Below are 14,428 nucleotides of genomic sequence, written 5' to 3' on the forward strand. Positions count from 1 at the left end.
GGCCTTAGAAATAGCTGAGAAAGGAAGAGAAGAGAACGCAAAGGAGAAAAGGAAAGATGTACCCATTTGAATGCAGAGTTCCAAAGAATAACAAGGAGAGATAAGAAAGCCTTCCTCAGTGATCAATGTAAAGAAATAGAGGAAAACAATAGAATGGGAAAGACTGGAGATCTCTTCAAGAAAATTAGAGATACCAAGGGAACATTTCATGCGAAGATGGGTTCAATAAAGGACAGAAATGGTATGGACCTAACAGAAGCATAAGATATTAAGAAGAGGTGGCAAGAATATACAGAAGAACTATATAAAAAAGATCTTCATGACCCAGATAACCACAATGATGTGATCACTCACCTTGAGCCAGATATCCTGGAATGAGAAGTCAAGTGGGCCTTAGGAAGCATCACTATAAACAAAGCTAGTGGAGGTGATGGAATTCCAGTTGAGCTATTTCAAATCCTAAAAGATGATGCTGTGAAAGTGCTGCACTGAATATGCCAGCAAACTTGGAAAACTCAGCAGTGGTCACAGGACTGGAAAAGGTCAGTTTTCATTCCAATCCCAAAGAAAGGCAATGCTAAAGAATGTTCAAACTACCACATAATTGCATTTATCTCACACGCTAGCAAAGTAATGCTTGAAATTCTCCAAGCCAGGCTTCAACAGTACATGAACTGTGAACTTCTATATGTTCAAGCTGGTTTCAGAAAAGGCAGAGGAACCAGAGGTCAAATTGCCAACATCTGTTGGATCATCAAAAAAGCGAGAGAGTGCGAGAAAAACATCTACTTCTGCTTTATTGACTATGCCAAAGCCTTTGACTGTGTGGATCACAGCAAACTGTGGATAATTCTTTAAGAGATGGGAAAACCAGAATACCTTACCTGCTTCCCGAGAAATCTGTATGCAGGTCAAGAAGCAACAGTTAGAACTGGACATGGAACAACAGACTGGTTCCAAATAGGACAAGGAGCATGTCAAGGTTGTATATTGTCACCCTGCTTATTTAACTTATATGCAGAGTATATCATGTGAAATGCCAGGCTGGATGAAGCATAAGCTGAAATCAAGATTGCAGGAGAAATATCAAAAACCTCAGATACGCAGATGAAAACACCCTTATGGCAGAAAGTGAAGAACTAAAGAGCCTCTTGATGAAAGTGAAAGAGGAGAGTGAAAAAGTTGGCTTAAAACTCAACATTCAGAAAACTAAGATCATGCCATCCGGTCCCATCCCTTCATGGCAAATAGGTGGGGAAACAATGGAAACAGTGAGAGACTATTTTTAGGGGCTCCAAAATCACTGCATATGGTGACTGCAGCCATGAAATTAAAAGATGCTTGTTCCTTGGAAGAAAAGCTATGACCAACCTAGACAGCATATTAAAAAGCAGAGACATTACTTTGCCAACAAAGGTCCATCTAGTCAGAGCTATGGTTTTTCCAGTGGTCATGTATGGATGTGAGAGTTGGACCATAAGGAAAGCTGAGTGCTGAAGAATTGATGCTTTTGAACTGTGGTGTTGGAGAAGGCTCTTGAGAGTCCCTTGGACAGCAAGGAGATCCAACCAGTCCATCCTAAAGGAAATCAGTCCTGAATATTCATTGGAAGGACTGATGCTGAACTTGAAGCTCCAATACTTTAGCCACCTGATGCAAAGAGCTGACTCCTTGGAAAAGACCCTGATGCTGGGAAAGACTAAAGGCAGGAGGAGAAAGGGATGATAGAGGATGAGATGGTAGGATGGCATCACCGACTCAATGGACATGAGTTTGAACAAGATTTGGGAGCTGGTGATGGACAGGGAAGCTTGTTGTGCTGCAGTCCATGAAGTTGAAAAGAGTCAGACACAACTGAGCAACAACATGTGGGAAATAATAAAATAGTCATATATATAGTCAAATAATAAAATAGTCTCTATGTCAGTTTAAAAACACAACATATCTGCTTTTTAAAAGCATTATAGAAATAAAAAAAAAATGAAACTGACAATTCAGATTATATTCAAAAACACTCTTAAATGAGTAAGTTTGATGGGCCTAACCACTGGAAGGGTTAAAAGATACATGGTTTGAATGTAGATAGAACATAGGATCAAGTAACATGAAATGAAAAAAGACTTTTTTTCACTTTCATATTTCAAAATTCTACCAGGGTTTGGAATCTACATATTAAACTTAAAACACGTAAGGTAATATGTAAACTAACTGATTCACTTTGATAAATTTACCACCAATCTGAAATCCCTAGGTTAAAAATCCTTAACTCATATACTTGCAAAATCTGGCACTAAAGTCTCTTTCCATAATGATGTACCACTTTTGTTATTTCCAAATCCTACTTCTCTACCCTTCCACAATATAAGGTAAGAAGTATTACTTTGCTGGAAAAAAAAAAAAAATCCAGAGTCGAAGGTCTGTTCAAATTGCCTTGAACCTCACAGGATTCATTGTTCACATACATCCAAGACACTGTTCAAGACACTAAAGATCTAGTAGAGACCAAATCACATTAAATTTTGCTCTAGTGTTTACTTTTGGCACTACTGTTTCCACTAATATCAACAACAATACAGCAATAATAGTAGTAGCCACATTTTATTGAACACCCAAAGGCATGGCAGAGAATTAGACGGTTAGATAGTATCACTGACTCAATCGACATGAATCTGAGCAAACTCCAGGAGATAGTAGAGGACAGAGGAGCCTGGTGGGCTACAGTCCATGGGGTCGCAAAGAGTTTGACAGTACTCAGCGAGTGAACAACAGGAACACTATAAACCCAGCACTCTGACAGGCTCTCTCTATTTTCTCATTTAATCTTCACAAAAAATTATAAATAGGTATTATTCTTATTTTACAAGTGACAAAGGTGAAGTTCAGAGAACTTCTCCAATATCAGGTAGCTTGTAAATTGTAGAGTTAAGATCCCATACTTGTTCTCAAAAAACATGTTCTTTTCAATGTGCCATGCTATGGGCAAGACACCAAGAAATACAGATGGTTGGCACTGCAGAGAGAGCTCTAGAAATTTAACTTTCCCATTAAAAACTGGAGTGGTCCAGTGATCTGAAACGTAATAAGAAAGTAAAGGATTAAAGAAAACAAAATCTATGTTTCACTCTTTTATAGTTCAAATTGTTCTAGGGACCCTGAAGATAAGACTACTGTCTCCCATTGGCTATATTCATTTTCTTTCAAATGTGTTGAAGCATTTTTGAAGGCTGCAAAAATAGGTCAGACAACTAAAAGCAAAATGATATAGAGATATAAAATTCAGTGTCAGTGGGTTATATCCCTTAAGAAAAGGTAAAAGGTAATTTATTTGAAAAGATGTGATTTATTATCACTGTTTTTGAGAATGTTCACTGTGCCCTTGTTATACTGTTAATGCTTGCACAAATAAGTAAGCAACTTTTTATGTCATTGCTTTTAAGATATTTCAAATGAAGAACATCAAGAAATTAAATGTATGGCAATTTTCAACAATTTTATTCCAACTTGCAGACGAATGAAGATGTAATGCTTTAAAAAGATATTTTTTGGAGCAGAAATGGAATGCACTTGAACTGGCTTAATATTGCGTCACACGCCTCCATACAGTGAGATGAGCTTCGCGCCACTCTCGAAACAGAGCCCAAGGATGCCCTCACCTCTCTGTCTTGCTGGTGTGGAGGTCCTTTCTCATGTCTTTGTTTCATCCCACATGGGCTAGTATGCCCCTTTTGTTGGCCTCCCAGCCCCTGCACGCATAAGTAACAAACTTAAGCTGGTACACCATGCTCCCACAGGGACTCTGCCAGGCACCAGAGGGAGAGCATGCACGTGACTAGATCCAGACAATTGGGGCCTTGGCAGAGGGGTTCTGAAACAGCAACAAGGGGCTGGTCGCTATTACTCTTTTCAGAAGCTTGATGCAGGCAACCTCCTCTACACTGCCTCCCATTCCCATCTCCTCCCACTGTTAGAACCATTGCCAGTGCTAAGGACTTTATGGGGGAAAAAAAAATTACTCTGAGGTACCGCTGTTTCAGCCACTTCAATAAAGAAAACTGTTGACTCCCTTTATTTCTGGTCAATATTAAAATTCTTTCATGATTGTTTAGTTTGCCACAGCCTACAATAGCACATATAGGACATCAGGAATTTGCTAAGCAAAGTCACATTATTTTCACAGAACACATTCAAATCAATGATTTTTCATTTGAATTGTCTCCAATTAGATGGATCCCTCAAGAGAGTCAGTCTTTATTATGTTTTTATTCAAAATTCTGTCAGTCTTAATATGTTCTAGTGTTTTTTTAACACTAATGCCTTTCTCTTAATTACAACAATGAAGCTTTAAGTTATACGATTTACTTTTCCACAAATAGGGGGGAAACAATTTTGAAAAATGAAACCAGTGAAAGTTTTAAACAGTAAACATCTGTTAAATTCCCTGTGAAGTTCAGTTATCCTTTTTACTGGAAGAGATGCATCATACCAAGTGGCTGAAACCTGAAGACTATGTGTAAAATCTACACATTTGATTTTACGAATAGGCAAAACATTACACATGAACTTAAATGCTAACATTATAACAATATTAAGCTTTGGCTAAGAAACAAAACATATATGCATGCAAAAAATTGTGTCAACACCTCTTAAAATGGTTGGTAATATCTAGTAACAACTTAACAGACTACTTAAATTAGAGGGAGAAAACCTTACCTTGCTGAAATCAACTGTGCTGTTTTCCCTGCTCACATCATTTTTATTTTCAACACAGGCTGGTGCAGACTGAGGAGAAACAACCTGGCCTGCTAAAGAGATTGTTATTACAAAATACAAACAATTACTTACATAATTCTAGACATACTGCATGCAATATGAATTAAACTAACATAGGTTTTTTTAATGAACTTATGAGGTAAGCATGAAGGGTCAATATAAATAGATATCAAGAAATACAAATATTCTTATTTATCAGTTACAGATAGAAATGGGAGAATTCAGTCAAGGAGATGAAAATTCATTCTCAGATTAAAACTAAACAGTTACTCTCTAAGAAGAAAGAACAACTACAAAAATGATTTTAATCTAATTACAGTCTTGAAACATCAGTGATTTTTAAATTTCATCCAAAACTAATGATATATGTACATCTCTTATGATCTAAACTCAGACTGAAGAATTTTATAGATAATTTTTTTAAAGAGCAAATATTTAACTGAAAAGTACATGGTGTATTCACAGTTTTCTACTGCATCTGAAAAACAAACCAAAGAGAAAAAGTTCTTTGACAACAGCTTTTGGAAATTTCTGTATGAGAGATTCAGTTAGAAATACCTTCACCTATATATTACAAATACTGTATATATATTATGCTTCTCACTATTCAACTGTGTAAATATATTGATATTAGTCTGCAAAAGATCAATAAATTTGAATTGTATTTGTTTTCCATTAATACTAACTAGCAACTTAATTATTTTGTAGTCTTTTTCCCATTAAAAGAAAGATTTGATATTAGTTAAGTGGACAGTACAGCTAAGAACGTCACAATGGTTAATGAAGGGTAATTACATTTCATTATTCACTAAATATGAAGTATTCTTTTCAGTCACATTATCTGAAATCTGTTCATATTTAGCAATTAAGCTATAAAAATAAATGTTTGCTTAATCTCACATGTATCTCTCTTTTCCCTAACCTATTGCTATCCTCACTTGTTATTTTTACTGTGATATGAGTAATGACAATCCAGCTTTGAAGCCTTGATCATATTTTATGACCATTACTCAGTTACTCCAAAATACTGCTCTTATTCCCCACTGTCTTAGATGGTAATATTCTCATTTTTCTGCCTAACTCTTCTCTCTACCTCCCTAAATCCCAACTTTATTCAAAGTTTACTTTTAGACTCATCTCTATAATCACTGCAGTCTGTACGTAACTGAAGTTCTCTAAACTGCTAGTGTGCATACACATACTACTTCTTTAAATTCTCTCTTGAAATCCACTTATCCATTGATAGCTAGAAATTACCAAGTGTGATGTAAAACACTAATAATTTACTTTCAAATATTACTATCATTTTGCTTTTTGAACATTAAGCCTTTCAGGCAGGGGTCATTTTTTAATAGGTATAATTTTTATGGTTTAAAATTATTATCTTGCCAGAGAGTAATGGGCTTAAGATTCTTCTAAAGTTTAAATATTTCACTGCTTTCATTAAACAAAGTAAAGTAACATATTTGATGAAGATTTTTTAAAATGATTTTAAGAGAAAATTCACCTTAAATCATGTATACCAATTCTGATTACAGCAAGTTCCAAAAATTATATTTTAGAGAGGTGACAGACTTAAGCTTCAGCAGTTATTTTCATTCTCCCATTTCTAACTGCAGTGTGCAGCTATGGCTGTGAACTGTTCATTAGCAGACATTTCATTTATCATTCTCAAAATAATAACTATACTTAAAAAAAAACCTTTTACATAATGCATTTGTGCTACTAACAGATGTCTTCAATCACCAGTTTCACATCATTTCTCCATATGAGTTAGAACATTAGATATATTTAAACCTAAATTTACTGAATGTTCCATAAAGCTGAATGGTGAAATTCAAGGCATGGATAAATTAAATAAACATATATCTGCTTTCTTTTAATAATTTATTTCATGTGATAGAAAACCACATGGAAGAACAATTATTTTACTCAATGAGCAGACACAAAAATAGTCAACTTAATAAAAAATCATCAACTTTAAAGAGATTTCATGGGATAGAAAATATGCTGCAACTTAAAATTTGAAGAAATTGCACAGCCTATGTTTTCACATATATACTCCAAAAGCAGACTATTTCATAAATTGCCTTCAACTCATGAGATATGTTTTAAAACTGGCACTTGTATTTCCTCTTATAAACATTAATATATTTTGCGATTTACTGTTATTCTTATTTTAAAAATTTTATGAAATATACCTCATAAGGTTGACCATCAGGAAGGGATTTGAAAAATGTTTTCTATAACTGTTTTAGTGACGTGGATAATAACCAGTGGAGAGTATTTAACTAGCAGGAGACATATTAGATGATGATAATTTTCCTCCTAGCTCCGGATTCTAAGTATGTGCATAGAATGCATATGCCAATGCAGGGGACAAAAAGTATAAAAACTGTAAGTTTGTGACATATGAATACAACCCAAAAGTTTGATATCACTCATATGTCAGTGATAATAGTTAACTATTAGCAAATACTAGTAAACACATTTAATCTCATCAAAGTTTAAAAAGTACTCCAACTCTTATTTCTAGTGTGTATGTTAATTTGTTAAAATGAAACAACACATATTAAATGTATATACTTTAAGGCAGTATCTGAAAATGACAGGATACAGAAAAATGCACAGGTATAATATCATTATTGAAAAATTAAACACAAGGTTTGGTTTAGGTTATTTTGAAAAAATTGAAGCCTTTAAATAAAGCTTAAAATTTTATTTGTTCTATCTACCTACCACCTGTCTAAAATGTGCACATGAACTACAGTCTATTTAACTACTGAAAATTTCATAAATTAAATCAGTTTTATAATTCTGTTATCAACTATCTTTTTCTGTCTAAACACTGATTTCTTTAGTTTATTCCAGTTATCACTGCCTTTCAGAAGAAGGTGATGGCTTAGATTTCAAAATGACTCTCATTAACTCAAATATTATTACATAAGAAGAATCAGTAAATTTAGGTTTTGAAAGAGCCTCCCTTTTTTTCTCATTCATATCTAAAGCAATACTAGTTCACAGAATACAATTTTCAGGTACAGGATTTTATACTCAGCCAGAAGTGAATATGTTTCCTAAAAGGATAACAAAGAACTTGCTAGGATTTTCCCCACTCCAGGATGAAAGAGTATAGAGTTAGGATTTAGCATTCACAAACACATGTAGCTGCTGCTGCTGCTGCTGCTAACACTTTAGTCATGGCCGACTCTGTGCGACCCCATAGACAGCAGCCCACCAGGCTACCCTGTCCCTGGGATTCTCCAGGCAAGAACACTGGAGTGGGTTGCCATCTCCTTCTCCAACGCATGCATGCATGCTAAGTTGCTTCAGTTGTGTCTGACTCTGTGCGACCCTATGGACAGCAGCCCACTAGGCTCCCCTGTCCACAGGATTCTCCAGGCAAGAATACAGCAGTGGGTTGCCATTTCCTTCTCCCATACACATGTAGAAGTTCTATGAATGCTATTTTTATTATAATTTTTCCAATCAATATGCCACAGTGTTTTTGAACATACATGTTTTTGCCTGTTTCTTTATATTACCTTCACTTCAACCATTGATCACTGTCCATTTTAATATATTCTATAAGTAAATGTCATTGCAATATTTAATCAATTTGTTATTATAATATCTAAATAACATTTAGAGATTAAGATGATTATCCAAAAAAAAGACATTTATTAACTTAAAACTTTATTATATCTAGGGTAAATTATTCAAAAACTGATGAATTAGCTAAAAATTAACTGAGACCTGTTCATGATTGGGTTTCCCTGGTGACTCAGATGGTAAATAATGTGCCTGCCATGCAGGAGGCCTGGGTTCAATTCCTAGGTCAGAAAGATCCCTTGGAGAAGGGCATGGCTACCATTCATGATTATTTAAATGTAAACACTTAAGAAACCAGTACTTTTATTTTTCCAACCTTTCAAATTCGAAGAATTCACCATCTTAAATCCAAAATTCCAGTATTTGTTATACATCTATATCAAAGTATATATTACATAGTATTCATATCAACAACTGCTTGAATTGATTTTCCTTTGTGTCATGAATTCATTTTTTTCCTCTGGACCTCCATGTAGGGATCATATATAAGTTAAATAAAAAGTTATTATATGCCATGTACTTTTTCAAGGCAAATCATAAAATAGGTATGGGCAAGCACAGGAGGAAACTGAGAGCAATTCGAGCAACCTCTAACTAGAAAATAGAAGCTCTGCTTGTTACACAAAAATTTTTCACCAAGTCTGTTGTGAGACTAGCAGAATCATTTCCCTCACCATAAAGTTGTGGGGGAGGAACATGAGATTATCTCAAAAGAATTAGTTGTTTTTTTTTTTTTTTTCACTTTAAGTAGTGTCAATATCATTAAAGCCTCTCAATACTGAAACACAACCACAAAAAAGTTCTCAAAAAGATGATTAAAATTACATTAATTCATTTAATTCCTTACTTATAGTTTTCTTCCTCTTTAAATAAATTATGTATATAAAACAGCAGCCTTTAAATCTCTATTTGGCCAAATTCAAATCAGTAGGAGAAAAATATATCACTGAAGTAAACCAGTATTTTCTATTGCTTAATCCACTGAAAATCACATGTAATAGAAGGAAACTGGGATGAAGACATGGAGGTACAATACTGTTAACCTATAGACCAAGCTGGTTTACACTACCTCAGAAACCTTCAACGCATTTAGAGTACCCAAAGGGTAGGAGATGAGGGAGGTACAGAGATGAGATGAGCCTGTTAGAGACAGACACAAGACAGAGCAAAATAAAGAAATATAAAAATGAATGACAAAGTTACATACATGTGTAACAATACATTTATCCATGGGAATAGAAAACATGAAGAAAGAAAGGCTTAAATATTTAGAAAATGTTGATTCAGTGAGCTATACTTCAAAAACATGAAAATATGCACATAATTAAACTTGGAGAAAAATTAGTATGTCTGAAAATAATTATGTAACATAAGAAATAAATTTAAACACATCATCCTAGAAATATTTTTGCTGTTAAGACCTACTTTTGAGTTTCCAAAACTAAGTAGCAACAGTATAGTTTCTCAATAGACCAAACGAGTTATGTCAACGTCATCTTGATTTTTTTTTTTTTGAGAAATGGAAAATACTTTTACTATAAAATGTTTGATTGTATCATCTACATGAGTTTTTAAATGTTTTCTCTCAAGTAATTCTAAGAATTATTATTCTAGCTTTTTTTTTCCATCAAGGTTAAAACATTATAAACGGATACTTTTTAAACTCTTGATATCTCTTATGAGGTAACGGTATTTTAAAAATAAGAAAGCACATAAATATGTAAACACATAAAACATTATATATCTGGAAAAAGTACAGCATTTGTAAAAGATGCAATTATAAAGCCATAATACTGATTTTTAAAGCCATAAAAAAAAAATCATTCACAATACAGACGTGTACATCACTTTAAGGGCTGAAATCTGTGCCGGCCTAAAGAGTCAAGTCATTTCATCCTTCCAAATCTAAATGTTCTCCAGAAACCTACAGTTTTGAAAGTAAGTCAGAGACCTTCTGCTCTGCAATTCCTTTTAAGATCCTAAATAAAAGGTACAACTGGAAAGTGTTCAGAACAGGAGAGAGAAAAGATAAGTGAAGGAAAAGAAATAAAGAGAATTATTAGTAAAGGAAACAGTGGAATGAAGACACCCTACACCTAAGGAAACTAAGTCTAAGTTATTTTTTTAATGTAAAGGTTACCACAAGGGTAATAATATTTTAGAATAGATTTGTAATCCAGAGTCTCAAAAATACAATTGAATGTATGATCTAAATGATTACTACAAATACTGATATATCTTGCTTTCTAAATCATTAAATACAAAAGCCTTTGTTTTATTTTGGAAAGTCCTTCCAGTTTCAAGAAATTATTCAAATATCTTTATATATTTGAGTACTTTCCACAGTATTCTTTTGAGTTCCAATGTTAAAGAAGATATGAGCTTTCTATTATCTTTTTGCTGTTGTTTTGCCAGATAGAACTGTCACTTTTTATTGAAACATCAGAATCAGACATTTAATTCTCACAGTTTTGATGCTTAATGAAAAGTGAAAGTTAAACACAGCATGGTGGCATTAAAAATGCATGGTGAATCCATAACATCCTGTGTCTTAGCCCTTAAGAGAATGTGCAGTACACCAAGAAAAAAATTATACAAAGAAGTTAAGCTAGCATACTTGGAGATAAGATTGATACATGATCACAAGTTACTAAAAAAGGTATGAACAAAATACAGCAGATGGGGAGAAGAGCAACAAAATCACTACCTTGTAAGTCTAATCACAACTTGGGGAAGAATCCCACTTGATCTTCAGGTTGAAAATGTCTAAACGTTTAACCCTTGGGACTACTACCAAGGTAGCATGTTCAAGGAACAGGTCAACCAAGGAAGCAGAAACTTTATTCCATATGACTCTTTTATAGAGTTCCCTATACAAGTATCAGTTTGTTGCTGAGGGAGTATCAGTTGTTTCACTTCTATAAAGGTATTATATTATATAATGTTGTATATATTATATAATACTTTAAACAAGAGGGGGCTTGTTTCCATCCCTCTACTTGGCAAGGAAAACGTTTGCTGTTTTCTAGTTTCTAGGAAATCCTCACTCTATTTAATTCCTATAGTTTTAATTTTCAAAAGTCTCTTTTGCATAAAATAGTGAAGAGATTTTTTTAAATAATGAGAATATTATCTTTACCATTTTGGATGTATTGAAACCCTTTTGTATCTCTCTGTAGTATACTGCAGAAACAAATGTAATCTCTATTACATATCTTGAAGCAGAACGTCAAATCTATATTTATAGTGAGTATTTATTTAGAGTGAACCAGTTTTTAGAGTCCATAAGTAGATTGAGAGCCTTAGTAATAAAGGTCTTTCACCCTCTTTTTCGCTTTCACTTTTCACCCTCTTTCACTTCTGGATAGGAGATTTATTTCTAAATTGGTGATGTCTATTCACATTTTCAGAATTCTTAACACACATAATTATGCAAAGTGTGTGAGGAGGCAAAACAGAGTCACAGGGAGGTGTTATAAGCCTAGGCTTAGAAAACCACTTCTGACAGTGTACTTTATGATGATACTTAATTGGGTGTATGCATTTTATTAGAAATGTTTCCAAGTTTTTATTACCCTAATATATGCCTCAAAAAGATCTTATGTGTTCAGATACAGACTGATTATACAGATGGTGACAGAACCACTTCAGAACTATTCATATTCTAGTTTTGAGAAAAACTAAGCAATTGCCTCAATAAGACAAAAAGCACGCTCTCAGAAAAACTTTGTATCTTTATGTGGATTTTTATTTAAAGCTATAATTCTATCACCTCTTCTTATGTTTAATGAAGGTTTAAAGCTGTAACAAATAATGTGTCTAGGTCTATATGATATTACAATAAATAATTCATCCAGTGAATTCAGTGCCCTTTCCCTCCAAAAGTATAATGTAATAAAATCATTTTATAGTAAATGTTATCCCCAGTGAAAATCTGAGATACAAATTATGGCTAGCTCACAAGGTCCTTACATCTTTGAATAAACACATATTATTCTTACAGACATATATTTTATTGTCTGATTTCCAGTAAAGGTAATGAAATAAAAACAGAAGTTAACTTTTATAAAATTTGCTTGCATTCAAAAGAGATTTATGTCATGATACTATTTTAATAAGGTCTTTAGAATCATCTAGATATAAGTCAATAGTCAAAATTAGCAAATATCTCAATCTGTTTTTTGTTTGTTAATCTGTTTTAAAAAATATCAAGCAAATACCAGTATTGTGAGCATAATAAAAGCACTATATAATGTTTTAGAATATAAAAACTTCATTTTGTCATTTTCATATATAACGTATTTTAAAACAAATTGTGATTTAGAATATAAATATATTTTAAATGTATGATGTAATTCAAAGCAAGCTACAAATCCTCAAAATATCCAGTGGGATTGATAAATACAATATTGTATATTCTATAAAGCACTCATAACACTTTTATTGAACTTAATATACGTACAACTATAGAGTTTTCAATATAACAATGATTTACATTCAGTCATTAAAGGCTCTTTAAAAAAATCAAATTAGTATTTCAAAAATTATTTTGCTGTTTAGAACTGGTTCTGTGTTCTGAAACAATAGTACATCTAACCATTTTTATTGATTTATTAAAGCATTTCTTCTATCTGTCTATATTTGATTTGGTAGTATGGAAATTACCAAAGTACCTATATAAAGTAGAATCTGGAAAAACCTCATTTTCATGCATTTGTATTTAAGGCATCTTTTAAGCTTTTGAAAACAGGAGCGAAATTACATAAAGTCTATGCTGCCAATATACATGCTTCAGTCCATTTGTAGAAATCAGTCTCTCTAGTAAAACACCTGAAATTACTTTTCACTAATTTGTATTTTTTAAAACTGGGAACTTTTCTAGCTAGCAGAAGTATAATAAACTCATATCATCTGCATGATAACTTCATTTTCCTTCACAGGACCAATGGAAAGGATGAGTGACAGATCTCTAAGCAACTTCCTTAGTGTAAAAGATGAAGGGTCAAATGGATACCAGGAGGGAACAAAATACACAGAAAGGATAAAACAGTCAGAAACATTGTTTTGGCTTCATGATTGCTAAGGAGTAAGTCATGAATGAGTACTAGAAAACAATGGTTGGCATCATCTATGTTGGTGTGCCAAGATGGTAAGTGTGGTGCCTCCATGGACGCTAATGAAACAGTACTGCAAAAGGCAATGAGCCCATGAACTAGAAATCAGGCTTAATATATGTAGAGACACAAGTAAGGTACTAGCTGCTCTTTTCAATTGTGATCTCAAAAGGGATTCGTTGACCATGAACAACATGAAGCCAATATTTTCCTCTCACTATCACTAAATGTTGATGATTATTCATGTTAACTAAAAGACATTAAGTCAAAGCACTGTTAAGCTATGAGACGCTCATTAAGCTATGACACAAAGACTAGGATCTTATTTGGGATGCAACTGACATTTTGTGTTTGCTACAATGGAGTCTATAACCTCCTATTAGAAAAAGTTTCCCTTGCATTCTTTCATGAGCCTGTCAGGAAACTTAAATTCTTTGTCAAAATCCCTACAATTTGAATTTCAATAAATCATTTTCAAGTAAGATATATTTTAAAGGACTTTGATATTTCAGATAACTATAATAAACAATAAGTACAATAAAGAAATACTTACCATTTTTATCCATGGAATTTGGTTCTGATTGTTTCTTGCCAATATCAGCAAAGGAACGAACAATGGGAATCCTATTGGTGAGCTTCTTCTGATTCTGGTGGTGATGCTGTTTCATCAGAGCCTCGTGGACCCTGTGGCGTACATCCTCATTGAGCTGACCTGAGCTCACTTGTTGGTCAAGGACCATATCTGTAGAGTGAAGGCAGAAAGAAGATATAAGCACAGCTTTCCTGTGAAGTGATTAGTGAACCACTGAGTCCAAATATGCATACCCTAGGTAATCTTAGAAACAGAAGTTCGTCTTTGTAGAAGTGTTACGCAAGAAAGACATGGGAACTTTTTCATTATAAATCAAACATTTTAAAACATGTATCATATG

The 14,428-nt window shown here is 33.5% G+C and overlaps 1 protein-coding gene across 8 annotated transcripts in view; it reads right to left on the minus strand.

The window, feature by feature from the left end:
• Nucleotides 1–14,428, minus strand: part of SLC4A10 (solute carrier family 4 member 10) — a 343,111-nt gene that overhangs the window by 124,725 nt on the left and 203,958 nt on the right. For 5 of the 8 annotated variants that reach the window (XM_025001558.2, XM_025001553.2, XM_025001561.2 and 2 more), the window contains 3 exon segments: nucleotides 14,050–14,238; nucleotides 4,711–4,802; nucleotides 3,654–3,743 (listed from right to left, as the gene is read on the minus strand). In XM_025001558.2, the coding sequence (XP_024857326.1) occupies nucleotides 3,654–3,743; nucleotides 4,711–4,802; nucleotides 14,050–14,238 (371 nt within the window). 8 annotated transcript variants of the gene reach the window in all.

The sequence above is a fragment of the Bos taurus genome, chromosome 2 (assembly GCF_002263795.3).
Source record: "Bos taurus isolate L1 Dominette 01449 registration number 42190680 breed Hereford chromosome 2, ARS-UCD2.0, whole genome shotgun sequence".
Classification (NCBI taxonomy): Eukaryota; Metazoa; Chordata; class Mammalia; order Artiodactyla; family Bovidae; genus Bos; species Bos taurus.